Source organism: Lynx canadensis, chromosome D3 (genome assembly GCF_007474595.2).
Source record: "Lynx canadensis isolate LIC74 chromosome D3, mLynCan4.pri.v2, whole genome shotgun sequence".
NCBI classification, from domain to species: domain Eukaryota; kingdom Metazoa; phylum Chordata; class Mammalia; order Carnivora; family Felidae; genus Lynx; species Lynx canadensis.
In genome coordinates, this window is record NC_044314.2 from 21,995,993 (window position 1) to 22,019,213 (window position 23,221).

General features: G+C 38.6%; 1 protein-coding gene and 1 non-coding gene across 2 annotated transcripts in view; both read right to left on the reverse strand.

Annotated features, from left to right (window-relative positions):
* The window catches only part of DCC (DCC netrin 1 receptor), a 689,897-nt gene that overhangs the window by 270,679 nt on the left and 395,997 nt on the right, over positions 1-23,221 (reverse strand). Inside the window, 1 exon segment of the mRNA XM_032595323.1 lies at positions 16,061-16,265. Coding sequence (XP_032451214.1) covers positions 16,061-16,265 — 205 coding nt within the window.
* On the reverse strand, positions 18,532-18,635 carry LOC115498878. Its single transcript, XR_003963997.1, has one exon. It is a non-coding gene; the product is annotated as a small nucleolar RNA U13 (small nucleolar RNA).

The window sequence follows — 23,221 nt, forward strand, 5'->3', positions numbered from 1 at the left end:
AGATAGCAGAGTTAAAAATGAAAGCTGGGGATTCATCCTTTAAACCAGTATTGATATCATTTAACAACTGTGGGGAAATGAGGGGCTTATTTGGATCATGGGCCCTTTGGGTAGAAGATACAAGGCCATAAAGGAGAAGGGATGCTAGGCATTCAGAAACCACTGTGAGATGAATCTGTCAACTGCTGTGATATGTTTCCTAGAATCCAAGTAACATAGTTGTCATGAATGTCATATTTGCATACCAAACTTCTTGGGTATCTATAAGGAAAAATGGCTTTCATAATCAACTTTATTCTGATACTACTAAAGAATTCAGTGGAAAGATCTGTGTTCCGGGACATGCTGGCATAATCTCTTGAACAGACATTCTTCAAAGGAAAAAGAGGCAAGAAAATCTGGGCACGTAAGAATGTCAAAGATCATCACTCACATATAAAAGTGGATGCTGGTTTTTATTATGAAGAGAAGAGTTTTAGGCTCCCATAATCTGTATCAGCCTTGAATAAGTATCCCAAATTAATAACAGTCATGAAGAAAAGTATACTCGTTAAGTATACTCAATATTATACAAAGTGTGAATAAAGCATCTTTAGAAAATATTTCTATGGTAGCAATCTGGAGAAAAATACAATTTAAGCAAATAAAGGGTGCTTTCTCCACAAATAACTTCAACACAACTCTACCCCCCTACTCTAACCACATGCTAGCACTGCCCTGGGTTGACCACCAGTTTCTTCAATGTACATTCTTTTTCAAACTTTTTTAATGTTTATTCATTTTTGAGAGAGAGACAGAGCATGAGCAGGAGGGCTAGAGAGAGAGGGAGACACAGAATCCGAAGCAGGCTGCAGGCTCTGAGCTGTCAGCACAGAGCTTGATGTGGGGCTCGAACCCACAAAGTGTGAAATCGTGACCTGAGCTGAATTGAAGTCAGATGCTTAACCGACTGAGCCACCCAGGCACCCATTCAATGTACACGCTTAATGGTTTAATAATGATTTAATCGAAACGCTTCAATTTATGTGCCACTTTTCAGAAATCTGCTCATGTAATCAAAGTGAGGTCACAATGAAAATATTTTTTAGACTGGAGTGGCTTCATCATTCTTAAGTCTGGGGTTGTTCTTTCGGCTCTCTCAGTTTAGCTGAGCCTGAGTCCTCAAGTGCTAATTGGTGCCGTAAAAATGTTTACCTCATAGGGTTTCTAGAGAATTGAATGAGATGCTGGAACCACATAAAGCAGTAGGCATGTGCCTGGTCGTCAACATGAAGTCTCACATCCATGGTAGTAACTGCTGTTATTTTTATTATATACAAAATGCCACCATAATCTCATAGGAAATAAGTATTCTTGAGTCCAAGAAGAGGACTTTTCCACAAAGTATTCAGAACTAGAATCTGAGGAGAGAAATTAATAAGAGGTACAATCCAGAAGAAAAAAAAATACATAAATGGGTTTCACTGAACTGTATGGGCTTGCTCCCCCCGCCCCCACCCCACCACCTCCCTCAAAAAAAAAAAAAAAAAACACTTTTAAAATATTTACTGTAAAGTTAATTTTGTTTTCTGAGATAAGTTAAATTTTAAAGGTGGTCATAACTAGGGGTACTGAACAAATTCTGATAATGAAAATAGTATTATGGGGGCGCTTGGGTGGCCTAGTCGGTTAAGCGTCCGACTTTGGCTCAGGTCATGATCTCAGGGTTCCTGGGTTCCAGCCCCGCGCCAGGCTCTGTGCTGACAGCTCGGAGCCTGGAGCCTGCTTCAGATTCTGTGTCTCCCTCTCTCTCTGCCCCTCCCCCACTCACACTCTGTCTGTCTGTCTCTCTCTCTCAAAAAGAAGCAAACATTAAAAAAAAATAGTATTATCTTTAAAAGGTGTAGGCTTCACGGACAGCACACTGAGAAGGAATTGGTGTTCCCTGAATTCACAACAGAGCCCTGTGAAATGTGACGTCCACACTGCTGGTGTCTGGCCTGCGTTGCCAGGCTGCTCTGGTGGCTCCTTGGGCCCTAGTGGAGGGACTTCAAACTGCTGAAGGCAGACAAATGTATTCTGGGAACCTGGTATTTCCTGCCTGTTGTCCCTCACAGATTGGTTCAGTTGTAAGCCCCAAAGACTTTCAGGCACTTTTGATCATTCCTTTCATGCTTTAATAGTTGAAAAATAAAATACCACAAATCATTCCCAACAAGTAAGTAAAACTCTTGAGTTTGGAAGGGCCATTTATTACTGGTCTCTGGTCTCACAATAAGCCGATGCGAGCCACCTGAAGTAGTTACACTCTCCAGAGTCTCCACGTTGGACCAGTTGGCAATTACAATTTTCTCTCTGAACACTCTGGTCCACATTCCTCTGTGAATGGGAAAATAAACCAACTAGGTATTGAAGAACAAAGAATAATAGATGTTAGGAGTTTACCCAACTATTGCGTTTGGGGTGCACTGTACCAACTATCTTTGGGAAAGTAGCAGGGGCTCAGACCAGCTGTCTCTTGGTGAAGTTCTCTCCTATGACTCTAAAGACGTAACTGCCCTTCAAATCCACAGAGCTCAGATTCATGGCTGTGGCATCAGCTGTATTATTGACAAAGTTTCATTCCTTCACTTCCGTTCCACCTGACTCTGAGTTGGCAGGTTCAAGATCAGTTGGCTGAAGTAAAGGGAACAAGTCACTTGTGCCTTCTAGAATTCATTCACTATAAATTCATTCAGTGAAAAATCACACCAAATATAAATATAAAAAGTCTGTCTCCTCATGCTGGCTGAAACAACTATAGGCAACTTGCCCTCCTCTTTTATATGGAGGCCAAGAAGAGTTCACAAATAGGAGACATTTCTTTCCTGTAAATTCTACTTTTAGGTGCTTTGGGTTACCTGGTGGAGGTTTCTTAGGAAATAACTGCGATGTTCTAAAAGCACACACTTTGACCTAATAACGACAATGCTGCTGCTCTTCAGAAATCAGATGGCTAAGTCTTGGGTGCTGACACATTGTGAGCCATGAAGTCCAAGATGGTAGTTGCACAAATTGCATTAAGACCTAACTCTGGGGGCACCTGGGTGGCTCAGACAGCTAAGCATCTGACTTTGCCTCAGGTCATGATGTCACAGTTCATAAGATTGAGCCCCACGTTGAGCTCTGTACTGACAGCTCAGAGCCCAGACCCTGCTTCGGATTCTCTGTCTCCCTCTCTTTCCGTGCCTCTCCCGCTTGTGCTCTGTCTCTGTCTCTCTCAAAAATAAATAATAAACATTAAAAAAATTTTTTTAAAGACATAACTCTGGTTAGGCTGTATTCTCCTGAGCCTGAAACCAATTCCTTCTCTGGTTTGTACTTACAATGTATTACAGTGTAATAGCTTTTCCTTTTTTTTTTTTTTTTTTTTTTTGTCATTAGTTTTCCCCATTCCTTCTTTCCATTGATAAGAGATACTCTTCTAACAAATGTAATCTCTCAACTCCATGCCCCAAACATTGTGCTGGCTGCCATTTTATGGCTAATACATTTCAACTCCTTGTGGCAAGATCCAAAGACCTTCAAGATGTGGCCCAAACCTTTTCACACTTACCTACAATGAGTGACCAGGCTCTACAACACCATAGCCATCTCTGCTTCCCCGGCTATTGCCATTCTGCCTTTCATTAGTTTAGTTTAGTTTAGTTTAGTTTAGTTTAGTTTAGTTTCATTTATTCTGGAGTTATATTCTCCTGACTCATAGTTCCTTCTCACTTTGGTAAAAGCTTGTTCATTCTTCAAATCCAATTCAAAGGAAATCACTTGCTGGACATTTCCTACCATCGTGTCCTCTGATTCCAGAAGCATTAAATCTCTCCCTTTCATGCTTTTGCTGCTCTTGGTTTATAGATCTATTGTAGCACATATCACATGGTATTAATAGACATGCCTGTCTTCAACTCAATTGTGAATTACTTTAGAAGAGAAGCCACATTCCATTCACATTTTGTTGGCACTCAGTACATATACCCACTAAAAACTAGCTATGTTGCTGGGGCTCACAAATTTTTAAATGAATGCATAAATAAATGTAAAAAATTAATAGAATAACTGCATAACATTCCCACACAGTGTAATCTCCAGAATGTTTAGAGAGCTGGATTCAATTCCATTTTTCCACCTCAACTTAGTTGTGTGGCCTTTGGCATGCCACCTCACCTTCCTAGTTATTGTTTTCATTATTTGAAAACAGGGCAGGATCTACTCAAAGGGGACTTTCTAATCTAATATTCTTTGTTGGGAATAGAAAATTGTGTGTGTGTGTGTGTGTGTTTTCATTGCATTCAGCACTTCCGCATTTACATTTCAGAAGTAAGTGCAATTTAAGCATAACACTGTTTCTTACTGGATCATTTATAACATGTCCTTAGTGTACATATTAAGTAAACATATATTGTCTTGCCCAAGTGCACCAGGGTGTTAACATTTAGTTACAGGTGTGAGGTGAGCAAACAATGCTGTCTTGAGGTATCAGACACCTAATTAGTTGCTTCAAGGGGATGAGTTACACTAATGGTGATTTATAGGGAAGGAACTATGCTATTTTTAATGGAAAGATTTTTAGCAACCCCTTTTTATCCATTCCATTTTCACGTTCATTTCTTTAGTGAGGACAATAATGGTACAATGATGAGAAGATTTCAAAACTGAAATATGGTGTTTACTAGAATAGGGCTCAGAGCAATAGCAGCAACAGTTACCCAATGCTATACTCCTTATGATTCCAGAACCAGAGAGTTTGGAATCAAGCGCTATCTTGAAGGAAAAGCAGTTTCAGAGATGACTTACCACCAGATAAAGCATAATGGAAAATGGAGATCATCTATTGGGTCAGAGGGAGTTTTGACTAAACTTTGGCTAAGGATTCTGTTTCTTGTTGAATTTTTAAACAGCATAGTGCAAGGAACAGACTTGTGAAAAGTTTACTTTAATATATCTCTGTTTCAGTGCCTACTACGTGCCCAAGACACTAGTTACATAACAAATAGCTGCTGCAACAAAACATAAAAACAAAACTAAACTATCTTTTCATGGAAAAAAAAAAAGCTTTTTGTTTCAAGTTGTTTATTTTGTTTAGTTTCAGCCTCTGCCCCTTAATAAATATGACTCAGTTCTGAGACCTCTTCTTGGTTTCATTTCTCTTTGGGGTGGAGGGATGACCCATTTCTCCTTTTTCTAGCTTCAGTCTTCATCCATATGCTGACAAATTCCTGACACAGATACATGTTTCTGGCCCAAACTTCTTCTCTGCGCTCCAGCCAGTTTCCTTCTTCTGAAGGCTCTACTCGACATAACCACTTGAATGCACGTAAAAACCAACACGTCTGAAGCTGAATTTATCATCCGCGTTTTCAAATCTGGGTCTTTTCCGGCATCCTAACGCCAGCGAGTTACCCTCCCATCCTTCCATTTAAATAAGCCAGAAAACTAGGAACTGTCCTTGAACACATCTGTTGTCTCACCATGAATGTCAATCTGTCACCTGCTCCTATCAATTTCCCTTCCTAAATATCTCTAGAATGACATGTTTCTACTGCTCCATCTCTAGTTATCCAGCCTCAGTTTGATCCACCATCATTTATTGCCTGGACTTCAGCTATAGCCTCAGTGGCTTTCTGGCATCCACTCGGCTGACCACATTGGTCTAACTTCCACTCTGCAGCAATAGCCATCTTTTCAAAATACCGATCTGACCATGGCATAGACACCATGCGCTTTCCATCTCTCATAAAGCACATTCCTCCCCTTCAGGCTCTTAATTCAGTGTGCAGTTATATATGCTTCAATGGAACAATCGTCTCAACGTTGCTAACCTGCCTCCAAAAAGACTGTTGGCTTCTCTATTCTTCCCAACACGGAGCTGGACACACAGGCAACTCACAAGTGAATAAAGGGTCATTCATTTGTATATGGCATTTATACAGAGCATGTTTTATTTTTCAGTATACCCTAAGTTCATTGGAGGAATTAAATCACCATTCTCTTATTCAATGATCTCAGAACATTTTGACATAGAAAGGGCAGGGTTTTACATTTTACAGAGAAGCAGAGTGAAAGGGGGACTAACTTTGCCAGCCTTTAGGCCAGGACCAGAACACAGAGCTTTGGAATCTGAGTCTTGCTGTCTTTCCTTCACAGCACCCTCCCTTCATAAGCAGTTTCATCAGCTGCACAGTCGTCAGCACTGGGGAGCAGGAAAAGAATACATAAACGCCATGGTGAGAATGTAATGCGCGATGAATTCTAAAATGTATCCTCTGTGTCAATCATGAAAAGGTGGCCTCTAATCCTGAGCGGTGAGCAGAGGTTTTCTGAGGCAGCATAAAGCAATGTAAACCATACAGGTCTGCAAGTTGGAAGACCCAGTCCAGCCTTTGTTCTGCCACAGAATGGGTGTGTGACCTTGAGCAAGTCAGGGGCTATCTTGGAGTCTTCCCTACTTCATTTGCAAAACGAAGATGCCAGTCCCTGGTCCCTTATCTGCCTACCTCACAGGGTTATTGTGAGGATTAAATTGAATGATGCTCATGAAAATGTTTTAATTCTCTCATCTGAACTCCCGCAGTGCTTCCCGTGTGCCTCTTTTAGGAAATATCTTTTATTTTGTATGGTACAGTAACAAGATCGCTGGACTAGAAACCTTGCATTTAAATCTTTCTTCTAATATTTACTAGTTGTGTGGCTTCTTAGGCAATGTTTTTTAGATTTTCTGAACAGAGCAAGGCATGGAGATCTATAAAATGGAAATTATCATACCTGCCTTATCTGAGGATCAAATGGGCAAACGTGTGTAAAGCGATAAGGTCCCCTTTAAATATAAATTGGGGAACACTTATATTTCATTGATTTTATTTCTTTTTTTCAATGTTTATTTATTTTTCAGGGAGAGAGAGAGAGAGAGAGTGAGCAGGGGAGGGACAGAGATAGATGGAGACATAGAATCTGAAGCAGGCTCCAGGCTCTGAGCTGTCAGCACAGAGCCCGATGCAGGGCTCTAACCCACGGACAGTGAGATCATGACCTGAGCCAAAGTCAGAGGCTTAACCAATGGAGTCACCCAGGCACCCCACACTGATTTTTATTTCTAACGCACGCAATAATTTGCACGGAGAACTGGCTAACAAGAATTGAGCGCTTTTGGACACCAGGCAATAAGCAAATGTTTTAGGTACTAGCAGTTTTTAAAGTCGTCATAACCTTACATGTCAGTTACTATTATTATCCCATGTGAGCAATCTAAAGCACCAGTAATTATCCCAGGGCCACAAAAGTCTGAGCCAGGACTAAAATCCATGCAGTTGAATTCCACACCCACATTACTTTAACCTTTTGGCTACACTGTTGTCACACTCCATAAGTAATTTTAGATTAGTGAATGGGAAGTATAATGTTCTATACATGCATAAAAAGTTTGCTACTACATTTATAACTGGTAAATAAATGATGGAAATCAACTTAGCCATTAAGTCATAAAACAATTGGGAAGAAGCCTATAGGGTAAATTCTTGTCATAATTCTGAAAATATCAAGAAAGCCAGATTCTCTTCCAGGTTAATCCAGCAACTATGTTAGGAGCAAGTTGGTGTAATGATTCACAGAACACCTGTTTTGGAATCAGGTCGGCATTACATCCTGGTTCTACAACTTACTATCTGTATACCAGAAATGTAAGTGGTCTTCTTTAAGACTCATGTGGATAATGTTTTGTTGTGAGGATGAAATAAATTAATTTATGTAAGATGCTTAGCCTGGCATCTGCCACAGTAAGTATTATTGAATACTCAATAATGCTCGCTCTCATCATGGATGCTTACTTTGTGGCCTTAGGCATGTGACTTACCCCTCCTCTATCAGTTTCTAAATGTCTAAGTAGCAAGAAGTTGTACTATGATTTCAACAATCACTTTCAATTCTAACAATTTTTAGGTACAAGGAGGGGATAGCTGGATATCTGTGAAGCAATTGAATCTCTGTGAATCCTGGCTTTCAGGTTCTGGAATTTATGCTGCTCTCTCACTTATGAAATGAAAGCACCCAAGGGGCTGAATAAAAAAAAAATGTTAACTATGGTACTTGCGTTATTGACACCATTAACCAGTCAGACAGATTAATGATAATCTGAGCTAGAGTAATTTGCCTGACAAACTCATTGCTAGTCTGAGGCAAATGTTAAATCCACCACCTTTTAAAAAGCTATTGTGTTAAGGAGCTAAATAAACCTATATGAGCAGATAAGCACCACGGCTAACCATTCAGAGACTATGGCATATATTCACTCTAGTTGAGAGTGAGAAAATGAACAGTGATATTGGAATCAAATTTCAAAATCCACTTTTATTTTCTCTCAATTAAAAAAAAAGGCTTTTATTGAACTGCATCAGCTTATTCATCTTCCTCAGTAAAATAACTTGTTTTTTTTAAATTTTTTTTTTTCAACGTTTATTTATTTTTGGGACAGAGAGAGACAGAGCATGAACAGGGGAGGGGCAGAGAGAGAGGGAGACACAGAATCGGAAACAGACTCCAGGCTCCGAGCCATCAGCCCAGAGCCTGACGCGGGGCTCGAACTCACGGACCGCGAGATCGTGACCTGGCTGAAGTCGGATGCTTAACCGACTGCGCCACCCAGGCACCCCTAAAATAACTTGTTTTAGGGGCGCCTGGGTGGCGCAGTCGGTTAAGCGTCTGACTTCTGCTCAGGTTATGATCTCATGGTTCGTGAGTTCGAGTCCCACGTTGGGCTCTGTGCTGACAGCTCGGAGCCTGGAGCCTGCTTCAGATACTGTGTCTCCCTCTCTCTCTGCCCTTCCCCAGATCACACTCTGTCTCCGTATCAAAAATAAATAAAAAAATAATAATTTGTTTTACTTGTTAAAAAACTATCTATTAAGAACCACATCTGTCTCTCTGCCACCTTTATTGTATTAGTCCCAATCAGTAAGTGTCTACAGAAGTCATGATACTAGACACTGGGGATGGAATTATAAATAAGATCTAGTTTTAGTCATCAGAGAGGGAATAGGCTGGTACTCAAACACAAAACTGGACAAAAGGTAGGAATAATATAATAGTAATCAAAGTATTAGGGGAGGATAAAGGAGAAATTAATGACTTCTGAGCCTGAGAACTGTGGAGAGTTTCACATAGTAGCTGACATTTCAGTTAGGGTTTCAATTCAACAAATATTTTGTGAGTGTTTATTATGGGTTACATATTGACCTAGGTACTAAGAATAGCTCAGTGAATAAAGGAGGTAAGAACATCCCTGCCCACAGGAAGCTTATATTCTGGAGTTAAGAAAGGGGAAACATGAAAAAATAAGTAGGAGGTGATAAAGCTGTGGATTAAGAAAATATATATGAATTAAAAAGGGCATAGGGAATGATAGGGGTCAGGTAAGGCATCCAGGAGAAGGTGCCACTTCACCAAAGACTAAGTGGAAGTTACAGATGATCCACATGGATGTCAAAGGAAGGAGCACTCTAGGCAAGCTGAACAAAATCTTGAGGGAGGAGGATTCTTGGTATATTTAGGAACTACAAGGAAGTCAATGAGACTGGAGAGAAGTGAACAAAAGGTAAATAGCAAGAATAAGTGATGAGACCAGGAAGGTGACAATGGCCCAGATCAAGAAGGATTTCTGCTGATTCTATGAATGAGATAGAGAGTTACTGGAGGGTTTTGAAGCATAAAGATAACAGGATCTAAGGTATGTTTTCAAAGATTTACTCCAACTGTTGTGGTGAGAACAGCTTTGAAAGGTTATTGCAATAGTTTAGATGAGGCTTGATGGTAATAAAAGAGGGAAAGAAGTGGTAAGATTCAGTATATATTTTATTTTTACTTAGTTGCTTGACTTTAATTTTTTACTATGAAAAATTTTAAGTAACACAAAACTAGACAGAATAATATGATGAACCACTTTATTCCCATAACTCAGCTCAAAACTGAAAATCATAGCCAGTCTTTATTATTATTTTGTAGCAAATACCAAGTATTATATTGTTTCATGGATTCAGGATGTATTTTGACAGTGCTGCAAAAACTTGAGGTTGTTTTTGGTTATAGAATATAAGAAAAAGAAAAGAATTAAGAATTACTCCAAGGTTTTTTGCCTTGAGTTATGAGAAATACGTAGATTTCACTGAGATGGAGAAATCTCTGAAATAATAAAGTCTTTGGAGGGGGGGGTTGAAGGAAACCAGGTATTTGGTTTTGTTGATAAGTTGTAGATGCTCATAAGAAATCAAGAGAAATCAAAAGAAGGAATCTGGATGTATGATTCAGGACTACAGGTAAAATTTTAACACCAAAGATACAAATTTGGAAGATATCGGCATACTGACAAAATATAAAGTCACAAATGGGGAAAAAAGAGATCTTCAAAGCCTAGGATCTGGAGTAAGCCAATATTCACAGGTCAGGGAGATTTGAGGTAAATCTTAGATTACTTAGATTAGAGTAGAACCAGGAAAGGGTGTGTAATAGAACCCAAAGGGACAATAAATGTCACTAAAGAGGTAGTGATCAAATATGACAAAATTTGCTTACTGACCAAGTAATGTCAGAACTGGGAATTAACTAGTGAGTTTAGCAACATGGAGGTCATTGGTGAATCTAGAAAAGAGCAGTTGCAGTGAAATGCTAAGGACAGAACCATGATTGGAATATGAAAGAAGGTAGTGGAATGATGTTAGACAAATCAAGGAATATTGCTATTAAAGGGAATAAATAACAGAGTGGTAGAGGAGGGAAAAATAGAATTGAGGGAAAATTTGTTGAGATGGAAAATACAACTGCATGCATGTATGATGATGGACATGATCCACCAGAGAGGGACAAACTGATAATGGGGGGAGAGGAAGAATAGCTTAAGCTTTGTGGTTTTGTTTTAAGAAAGGATGGAATCCAGAGCATGGCCAGTTTTTTAATAGAAATTTGAGGAGATAAATTATATGCTTAAAGACAAGCTTGGGTATGTAACTCAGACATGGAAGCTTGTACAACTCTCCTTCTGATTGCTACTATTTCTAGGAAATTAGAAGCAAGGTCATCTAAGAGTAAGGGAAAGAGTAAAAATGTTGGAGATTTGAGAAGAAAAGAAAAGGTGTGAAATATACGTAGGAGCATGTTGGGAGAAAGACTGCCTGATATATGTAATATAATCTCTAGCAGCATTAAGGGGCAACTTAATATGAGTAGTTTTGAATTTAAAAACTAGTCAGCATAATTATACATTTTCTTCTAGTTACATTCAGCTACAAGAGACAAGTAGAGAGTAGGTAGAAAATAACATTTACTTGAGTTGGCTTGTGCCAAGAAATTAATATGAAATTAAAAAACAGCAAGCAAAACTTTGGGGTGTATCAGTGTTTATAATAAGGCAGGGGTTTTAGCTGTTTAATAAGTGAAGGGAAACATAAAGGATGAGGGACCAAGAAAACACTGCAGAATCAACAAATTGTAGTTCCCTGTGTAATCAAAGATTTGTTGTAACCAGAGTCCTAAATGGAAGACAGGAAAATAAGAGTCTAGAGAGTGAGATCAGAGAAAGATGTGTGAACTTGAGATCATGAAGAGGTTGCAGGGATTGGTGTTAACAAGGGCCATGACTAGCCAAGGGGTATGGAGGACTGATCCATGGGCTTGAAAGACAAGAAATATTTCAATAGAAAGGGAAATAACTAAATGGTCTATAAGTAGGAAACAGTGAGCAGCTATGAAATGGTTCATACAAAATAGCAATTTATTATTGTTGTTGTTGCTATCATTATTATTATTACCACCGTTTGAGCTTCATTTTTGGCCTCTTTTCCATATTTTCTCTGAGCTCACACTATTCTGGGTCCCCCTATTCTGCCTAGGTACAGTGACTTCCCTGGATGCTTTGCTTAGATTTCTTCAATTAATTCTCATAGAAATTCTGAGAGGTATAATTCATCTTCCTTTTGGCCAGCATAGCAGAGAGATGTTATTCCTGTCTTTAACATAATTAAATGTTCAAAAGTCACACATCTGGTAAACAATAGTACCATTTTTAAATCTAGCCATTTAGACTTAAGTGATATATATAAATGTTAATTTATTTTTGAGAGAGAGAGAGCATACGAGCAGGGTAGGGACAGAAAAAGAGGGAGACACAGAACCTGAAGCAGGCTCCAGGCTCCAAGCTGTCAGCACAGAGCTTGATGTGGGGCTCGAACCCATGAGCTGCAAGATCATGACCTGAGCTGAAATTGGACACTTAACTGACTGAGCCACCCAGGTATCCATAGATTTAAGCAACATATTTATAACCATTATAGGTTATAGGAACTACACTCTACCTATATATAGATTGGATATAGACTTCCATTCAAAGGACTTGGTAAATTACTATGTGCATATCTTTATCTAGAAATTTTGTAATATTTAAATTTAAGAACATTCACATTTTTTTCATAGTAGAGGAAGTGATCCAAACTGTATTTCAGACAAATAGCTAGAGACAATGAGGAGGATGGATTAGAAGGCAAGAAGCTATTGTCAGAGATCAGATCAGTGGTGATGGAGATAATACAGGGGGGATGGCTGAGATGTGGCCAAGGTAGACGTGACAACATAGGATGACTAATGGCAGAGCTGAGAGGCCGGGAGGAGTAAAATATGACATGGGTTTTTTGCTTAGCCAACAGGATGGAAGGTACTAACATAAACGAATAAAAGAGAGGAAAATATACTTAAGGAGGAGACAATGAGTATAGTTTGGGGAAGGGTAAATTTAAGGTGACTCCAGGAAATCCATGTGGCAACATATAGACAACTGGGAAAGAATTATTACCTGTGGTTTTGGGCAGCTGTGCACACTGAGATCCAAAGAGTCATCATAAAGCCACAGAGTTAAAGAGCTGGAGATAAGACTAAAACAAATGCCTACTTCTTTGTGGTAATAAGTAATCTTAGGAAACATAGGCTATATGTGTAGTACATATATTTCTTTCATTTTAGAGTCAGGTCAAATTATAAGAGAAAATAGAAACTTCAACATGATATACTTTATTGCTGTGGACTAGAAAAGAGAGCATTTTGAGACACAGCATGAGAGAAGTTGTACTGTTCTTTCTGATTATCATGCTATACTAAATACCACTCTGGCTAAACCAAGCTATATTGTCCCTTTTGAATCTTGAGTTTAAAGCACTCACACATTTGAGAGACTAGACTAAGCCTCACACTTAAATCCTGGCTTCTCCCCTCTAGTTTATTCCTCTACAGAAGAATGAATGGTGGGGCACCTGGGTGGGTCAGTCGGTTGAACGTCCAACTTCGGCTCAGGTCATGATCTCAGTTTGTGGGTTTGAGCTGCGTTGGACTCTGTGCTGCTAGCTCAGAACCTGGAGCCTGCTTTGGATTCTGTGTCTCCGTCTCTCTGTCCCTCACCTGCTTGCACTCTCTCTCTCTCTCAAAAATAAATTAAAAAAAAAACATTTAAAAAAATGAATGAATGAATGAGTGAATATGGTGAAAGCCAGGATTACTGTGAGCTCAGCCCTGCGAACAAGAGGATCCCTCTAGGGCACTTGTCATTTCTGCCTGTCTTTCATTCTACTTCTCTCTGTTCCTTTCTTTTTCATTCTCCCTCTCTAGTTCCCCCATGCTGCCACCACCCCGAAAATATTCCATCTATGTAGAAGTATCATACAGGTTACAATTCCCTTGGCTGGTAAACTTTACAGACAGTGAACGTAGTTCTCATTCAAGGATGAAAAAAGAAGCTGCCACATTCCAGAAACCCCTGTCTCCTGTTTAGTGTCCAGTTTAGACTGGTTATATATAAGAGGAAGTTTAATGTGGAAGGGAAGACTTGGAACTCAGGACTTAGCCAAATCAACAGATAGACATTTATATAGACCCTAGTTGCCCTACCCAAATCCTCATCTGTTTAAGGACATAATGATGATGTTCCACACTTATGTGAGAGGCACAGCAGATCTGCAGAGTGCATTTATCAATAGATGCTCTTCTGTACAGAATCTTGGGATTTGGCAACACAATGTTTCTCTGAAACAAATTGAGTTTTAACATGCTGATCTCTTCGATTGCCTTTAATTGGCAATCCAGAAAACCCAATAGTTGATGAAGTAGAGAGAAAGTAAAAAATGCCCAAAGAATAGAATGGAAAGGTCTATTCCAAAAGCTTCCTTGCTTTTCTAATTCCTTTTTTTAAAAAGGTTTTATTTCAATCTCAGTTAGAAATACAATGTAATATTAGTTTCTGGTGTCTGATTCCTTCTAAGTGAAATGTTTATGGAGTGGCTTTATGCTTTAATCTCAAATAAAATTCCCCAAAGACCGAACATGCTTATATTCAAATGCACTTGCTCAAATGTCAATAATTAATAATAATATAATGATACCAATTATATAGGCATTCAAGTAAACATTACAAAGTGCCATTTAAAACAGTATGGCAAACTAAGTATTGTGTGAAAAACCTTTCTGTTATGGCACACTTAAAATGTTGGGTAAATTATTCAAAGTCTTTTTTTTATTTAAAAAAGTGGGTTTTTTTTTAATCCGTAATATACAGGCAGCAAAATAAGGGAATTATCATAGTGAGTAAGCAGACTTATGGAGCTGGTATTTGCCTGATGGTATGTGCCTATCAATAGAAGTCTAGAGCTAGGAGTTTTAGTAACCAATAGGAGAGGAGAATAGGAAATGAAGCTTGCAGATAAAGTAGGGTATATGGTTTGATTAGAGAGCCTCACATACAGCAAAGATCCTGAAAGAGCAAATCTCAGAGGGTGAAGTAGAAAAGGAAATTAGCCTCCTGACAGAACTGGCGAATGTACAATCTCAGCCTTAGCTTAGTTGAAACAGAACAACCACAAAAAAATCTGAGAATTCCTTATCACAAGTCTGCATTTACTCATGTGAGTTGATGTGTTAAAAATAGCAGAAAAACAAATGTTATCCTATTTAATGGACTTTCTCATAAGCAATAAAATATCAGCATGAGACCCATATGGAGCAAGTAAACTTTAACAAAATTCTGGTTTATCATGCTTTCATTTTGGTAAAGCACATCCTCTCATAAGATTGTTCTTTAATACTTGGTCTCAAAAATTCCCTCAGAAAAATTTCTAAGGATTAGAGTTAACAATCAAGAATCACCTATACATGAAAAGAAACAAGCTACTATGAGGAAGAGTAAGCAGAAACAAATAGCTGAATTAGACTCACAAGGACTGCAGATATTAGAATAATCAAACATGGAATACAAACTAAGTAAGTTTAATAATTTAAAGAAATATAAAGAGATATTACACAGTTTACTTCTATAGAAGTGATTGGAATTTATCCAATATCTACATTAGGCTTACAAATAAAACTTCAAAATCTTAAAATCATGAAATATTTCAAGGAGAAAATGTTGAGAAAAATCAAGAATGGTAATCTTAAAACTAGACATATACAGATCACATTTGCCTACAAGTGACAAGTGAAACAAGGAACCACATTTCTACCAAATACTAGACACTCTTGTATGACATCACATATGTATAATCCTAACAAAACCTTTGTAAGCTAAAGTATTATTATTTACTCTTTATTACACAGTAAAGTCAGGCTCAAAGAAGTTATGTGGTTTTCTTGAGATCACGTGATGTCAATGACAGAATCGGGATTACAACCTGGCCACTGTGGTTCTCTCATACCCTGTTCTATCAATATACAGCCAAATTCTGTTCTCTGTTTATTACTTTGAAAACCAAGGACATAAAAAACCTAATTATCATAAATTCATATGCTTGTCTTTTTTCAAGGAAGTTTCTGGTAAATGATTTCATTTGATTCTATAAACAATCCCATTAGAACACACACACACACACACACACCACACACACAGGCAATGGAGATATATCATCTCCACTTACTAATGAGTGATGGGCAGAGCTGAGATACCCATGGTATCCAAAGTCCCTTCTCAAGATCCCTGCAGGATCTTTATGTCACAGTATACATCTAAAGAGGTGGCAGATTGATATGGTATGACCTACCTGTGTCACCTTCTCTGGAGAAAAAGACCGTGAAGGTTTGAATGTTCCCTTTTGCTTCTGCAGGTGGGCGCCAGCTGAGACGGACAAACCGACTGGAAACCAACACGGGGACCACATCTCTGGGAGCAGAAGGGAGGACACTGGAGCTTGGGATAGCTAGGAAGGAAGGAGAGGAGGTGGTCAGAGATGTTGGTGCCATGGGTGGGAGATATGCAGGAAGGCAGAGCAGACCCATTAGCAAACATAGAATGATCCATTCATAGATTATAAAGGAAGGAAGAAAACCAAGGAAAGCAAACAAACAGTAAATGGAATCAAAGCTCTATTAGAATTTCTTGGAGCTTATGAAAGGGTGGGTAATTAATAACATATATGATTCTACTGAATATTTGTCCAGTTTCCATTACTCATGGGATCCAGGACCATTAGCAAGTGTTCTGTTCAGGCATGATGCAGAGGAACATAGCCATAGACAAATGCCTCAGGTAACCAAGCAGTTATTACAAAAACCTCATTCCACTCAGAGCCTGTTCACCCTGTTTTAGATACAGTTTGAAGGAATAGCAAATCAAAGTCATGGAAGCTAACAAAAAGTAGAAAGAGTTCTTATAGACTACCTGCTAGAAAGGAAATTACAGGAAAAAAAAATTCTACCAGACATAAAGACATACAATTGTCCAATGCTTGTAGGGTACCACTGCATGAATAGCAAAGTTTGGCAAATTGTTATTCACAGGAATAAATCATCCACAATTGGAGAACTCATTTTTTAAATATTTGGGGCATTTACAATCTGTAAAGAAAATTTCTATCAGATGTGTGTTTGTATGTGTATGAATTCATAATTCATTCTCTTATTTTTTCAAGTCTCCAAGGGGAGGAAACGTGTTTCACCCTGACAGGTGATGTCTATCCCTAAAACACAATGACACATTTGCCTACATTTAATCTTCAAACTGGATTGTGTGGGCTGCTTTCTTCAGTTCTTTTCAAAGTTAGTCTCCATCCTTGCATTCACTTTCTTCAAGGGCTGGCTGAATCACTATTCCTGAATCACTATTCCTGCTGTGCACTACACTCCTAATAGCTGGAAAATCTACTGGGGTGAGGGAGCCTATCTTCATTCCCAGTGGTTCCAGAAATATTATCAATTGACAGTGCATACCAGTTATATAGAAGAAGAAGTTTTCAAGAGCTGCAGAAAGCTTTCAAAGTTATTCCTGGCCCCGTAGATACTCAGCACTTCTTTATAGGTGACAGTCCCCCTTACTTTTTTGGTCAACATAGTATTTGAAACAAATGGTAGACTGGTAGCAAGTTAGTCAATCTTTTGTGGCAGACTGGTAAGGGGAGGGAGAAGATTGATGCCTGGACATGTAGCATCTGTCTCAAAAATGTGGGTGACATGAAGCTTCCTGATAAAAACCTACACTTCCCCACAACACGGACATCTCAAACTCGCACACTGAAGTGAATTTATCCTCCCCACCACCCTCACTGCCCACTCAGCCTGCTTCTCCCCACTGGGCCACTCAACTCAGTTGTGTCTACACCGTTCTCTCAACTGTACAGCCCAGAAACCTAACAGGTATCCCCACTCTTGACTCTCTCTCACTCATTCCTTCTAGGATTCCCCCTGTTGGACATCAGGTAAATCTACTCTGTGTTAGCTCCACTTACACACTTAGAGCCCCACCGTCACTTTGTCTTGTCAGAACTGCCACAGCTGTCTTCAAGCATCTCTGCTCTCCTTGCTCTCATCTCTCTCAAATGTATTCTCTGGACAGCCTCCTGAATAAGCTTGTAAAAAGACACATCTGGTCATATCCATCTACTATTAATTTATCCTCTGTGTCCACTCTTTACCTCAGGGAATCTCCAAACTTCAAAATCAGCCTACTGGCCTGGCTCCTGTTTATCACTTTTCTTAGTTTGGCTTCCTCCACAAAGAGGTCCTAAGAAAAGGATTTAAAACAAATCGTTTATTTGGAAGCTGATCCAAGGAACCACCGGAAATTTGGGAAGTGTGACAGCAGGGAGTGAAGGCTAGAAAAAGTGAATTATCTGGCAGTCAGCATACTAGGAAACTGAACGGCAACTCCACTAGGGACTCTGGGGGCCAGTGTGGCATAGGCCTCAAAGTTATCTGTTCTGAGGCAAACAAGCTGAGATATTTATCTACCACTCTCCCACCACTGATTGAGGGCGATTCCAAGGGCATTAGCTTTCCTGCACAATAGCTTAGTGTGTTCCTATTGCCAGAAAAATACCATTTTGGGGAAAGGCTTGCAAGGTTTCCACAGTAAGCAGCATCCGTTAGCTCTACTCATCCAAAAAGTATTCACAGAGTGCTTATCCAATGCCAGCCCTTCTAGGCCCAGAGGGGACAGTAGTGAACAATAGATGAAGGCATTCCTCATGCAGTTCACATGGAGGTTCCCTGGCTCCCCCCCACCCCTGCCCCACACCTCATTTGGGTAATGTGCCGAGGTCATAACAAAGTTTGAGGGAAGCACATGTCACATGACAACGTGAACACCCAGTCGTCACACCTATGAACGACAAGAGGATCTGAGGCTCCCTGGCTTTTTGCTGCTTGCACTAAGCAGGCTCTCTCCATGAGGATACACGGGTGATTCCACAAAGCCTCCACACAGTAGCTCCCACTCTACCAGACCCATCTCGTCCACCTAACTCCTGCTATCCCCTGTCACTTAGTTTAGTGTCGTTTCCTCTGGAAAGACTGATCCGAAGTATTTGCAAAATATCTAACAGATGATAGTTAATATCTATTATATAACAGGAATGTCCAAAGATCAATAAAATAATACAGAAACTTATTTTAAAGTAGGGTTCAACCTGACAGTAAAAGAAATGTGCATTAAAATAAAATCTAAAAAAGTCTGTCAGGATAAAGTGCATTTAAAAAAATCTGTCACTAGCAAGACTTTAAAGAATGTTAGTATCTACAGTTGGCCAGGATGTGACACTCTCTTACACTGTCAGTTGAAGTTTGTAAGAGTACAGTCTTTTTAGCAGTTCACTTGGCAAAATCCTTTAAAGTGAAAAATATTCATACCATCTGACCAAACATTCTCAGGTCTATAAATTTATCATTTTAAAAAACCTTAAGTAACCCATGCATCCTTGTGAAATCATAGCTCATTTTCTCCAAATGTAATACCTATACATCTTACCAGTTTAAAGTAAATGGGATCCTTACACGATTTTTTTTAACAAAAGATTTTCTAAAAAGCAAATGTGATCAATGGTGACTTGCAAAAACCTTTTGAGAACTCTCAAGAAGTTAGACAAATGACTTGGAAGAGAAAAGGGGACAAATTTTCAGTTCCTTTTTCCTCAAAAGCACCTCACGTAGAGATGGTATCACATCCGAAATGAGTTGACTTCCCCACCCATTCAGGGGCTGCCTAGAGGCAAAGCAATGAGAGCCTGCACACAGATGCTGTTCTCCTCAGGCCTCCAGGAGTGCCTTCTCACAGAGCTAGTCTAGATGCAGATGACACAGATAAAGCTCAGAATAGAATGAATCACGGACTCTTTTACCTCAGTTTAAACAGTCCTCGTCTGAAAAGGAACGGACACATTTTTTAACAAAGAGATGGCTTCTTTCTTTATACAGGGAATTAATTTTGTTCGTACTAATCCTCCAGGCTTTCTCTCAACAGTCACTCATCTTCACATAAGGTCTCAATAAGGAACCAATCAGGACTTTTTTTCTTTGCTCTTGGAGGCCTAATCTCCAGTCTGGACCTAATCTCCCTGGCCCATTACTGTTGCCATGGTTACGGCTTCTTTATCTGTTGTCATGGAGAAGAAGAGGTGCATTTGCCACCCTATAACATAGTCTTATTATTTTTTTTTGTTTTTGTAAGAATCTCTTTTTAAAAAATTATCATAGTACAATCCAGGAAAAGGAAGTGATTTCTGAAAATAATATAAATCAAAAGAATAGTTTTAAAACTTTGGTTTTTAAATTACTAATTACTATTTCTACTACTAGTATTACTACTAACGACTACTACTACTATTTTATGATGTTATTGCCATAGCCTTGGCAACAATTATATCATTGGCTTAATTTTTCTATAAAGCCATGTTCCGTCTAGATATCAAAGAGGTTTTTTTTTTTTCTCTCAGGATTTTACTATATATTTACAGACATTAGTTTTCCTCTGAGCTTATTAACTATCTGACCTCCACTCGCTATGAGGCACATGAAAGATAAGATGTATCACAAAAACACAAAAATATTTAATTTGTGTTAAGCATCAAACACCGATAGGCTTATTTCCTTATCATTCCCCATACTGTTAACTGAAATCCTATAAATGTGGCTGCCAGATCAACTACATTTTTTTTCCACTGCATCTCCTTATTAGCTTGAAGATTTAAGTAAAATATAAATAGATAACATTAATGAAATGACAGGAACATTTAATTTTCCTCAGGGCAAACTCTATCTCTTTTCCTTTTGTATTCTTTTCTTATCATTGCTCCCTTGACTCCAAACTCTAGATTTTAATTGTCCAAATAGAGAAGTAGATAAAATTTAAGTTTTGGTTTAAAGTTTTTGTAGTTCACAAAGTAATTTCACAAACCTACCAAAAATAAGGTCAGCTGTATATGTGAAATTACAAAGACTAACATTTTTTTCTACAGTTTCATGTTATTTTCAAAATTCAAAGAATCATGGCTTTTGAGCTAGTGTATTCAGAACTTTAGTAAAACTAAGAAATGTGAATTTAAAAAAATAGTGATTTGAAGCCACTTTTTATTTTAAGTTAATATGAGATAGAAGTTAATGATCTCTATAACATTTCATTAAATCTTAATCTTTACATAAAATGATTTATTGGGTTAGTATCTAAAATTGAATAATCAACATTTATTGAATGTCTATCAAGCTCCTACTGCTATGCTTGAAATGAAGAATTATTTATTTTTAAACTGTGGATTTCTTCTAAGAGAATAGGGAACTAATTTTAAGACATAAGGTGGATACATGTAAGACAATTACTAAGTTTGAGATAGTCTCTTATTTTTTTTTAATATTTATTTATTTTTGAGAGAGAGAGAGAGAGAGAGAGAGAGAGAAGAAGCAGGGAAGGGGCAGAGAGAGAGAGAGGGAGACACAGAATCTGAAGCAGGCTCCAGGCTCTAAGATGTCAGCACAGAGCCTGAAGTAGGGCTTGAACTCACGAACTGTGAGATCATGACCTGGGCTGAAGTCAGACACTTAACTGACTGAGCCACCCAGGCAAGATAATCTCTTATTTTTAAACAAATTCCATGCTAAATTTTCATTAGGGTGGTTGTTTATAAATCAGAACACTTTCTCCCTAAGCCATTTCTATTCTGTTCCCAGAAACATATTATTTTGCAGACCTCTTATTTTACAAACTATCATAGCAGTAGTGCTATGGAATTGGATCATGCATGTATGGATTTTCTTTGCTAAGATCAATTTATGTGTCCAATCATTAATCCATTTAATATTCATGGAGGGATTACTATGTGTAAGGCACTGCATGAAGGGCTGTTTTAATCCATCTTCCAATTCCAGGGAGGAAAGCCAGCTCAGTAATGGGTAATTCTCCCTGCCCCAGCTTCACTGTAAGGACCTATCTACTCTCACCTCTCATATTGCTCCTCTCATCTCAAGCTCTATGTTCTCAGTTGTCTTGGGCAGGGGTAAACCTGAGAAGGACACAGTGGAAGGTCTCTGGGGTCACTGACCTTAATTAGTTTCATGAAGACCTCATGCTTTCACCTCTCCTACTTTTCTGTGCCACAGCCTGAGCTAGAATACTTCCCTCCAACTTCTTTCCTGCTCTGGCCTGGGCTTCTCCTTCAGATTTATGCTCAGGTATCACCTCACTGATTCCCACCTTGGCTTAGGAGCCTCTAAATCTAGACTCTCACAGGCTTGGGTGAAGTCCCCTATAGGCACTTCCTACTCTGAACTGCAATGGCCTAGTCATTTTTTTTTTTTTTTTTTGGTATCCTATACCAAATTATATTCTCTGTAAGAGGAGAAACCAAGTATAAACTATTCATCACTCTAATCCCTAAATCTAGCACCATACGTTTAGTGACTTCCTAGGCATCCAATACATTCTTGCAGTGTTAGCTAAATGAAAGGCATTGCAAAATTGTGAAATTATAATGTTGAGACTTATCAGAAAATTCCCTTTCAGAACCCTCAAAAATGGGTATTTGAGATTATGTACTGGGAAGGAAGTGAGCTATTATTACAAGCTGGTCATACTAATCATGATTACTCTGCTAATAAATTACAAAGTAGATTAAAAAACTGAACTCAGAGGAAGCTTCCAAGGGAATGTAGATTTGCAAAGAGACTATTTCATTTTGTACCAAATGAGAGGTGAACACGTTCCTAAAATCCAACTATGTGCCAAACAATGTAGAAGATGTGCTTGTACAGGAGTAATGCCTAAGAGAAATAATGTTTTCATTAAGAAGCAGATCAGATGCCTAAAAAGTTAATTTGAGTTAACTTGTACATCTAGAAAAGAACCTGGGGATCTGTTATAGGAAGTGTGATTTTTATCCCAAAGCTATATATCAAAGAGAATTGACAGGCCAGTGTTGCATGGTAAGAAGGATCACCTATGGCCACACAAAGATATATGATGGAAAAAAACCCTGTAAGGTGGTATTATATCAGCAGAGATAACTACGTCTCTCAGAGTTTGAGGCCTTTTCAAAAGACAAAATGAGAAGCAAATACTATCTGGTAAACTGGTCAACCTACACATGTGTGAATGAATTGTATTCTTTATTTTCACTTTGTTTATTAATAAAGTACCTTTTAAAAGGGTTTATCCAAAAGAGTGGATCTCAGTCAGCTTGGGAAGGTGGCTGTCCATCATTTATGTAAACTAATGCACTATCCTAGAAAATTACAATTAAATAGAAGGGGCGTTGGATCCCTGCTCTGCTACTTTGTGACTACATAACTTGGAAAATTATTTAGCTTCTCTGATACTTACCCTCCACATTTGAAAACCGATGCAATTTATCTGACATGCAGGCCTATGTGCTGATATAAACTAGGTTTAAGGGCTGCTCACAGAACCTGGCATATGATATGTATTCAAGGAATTGTTATT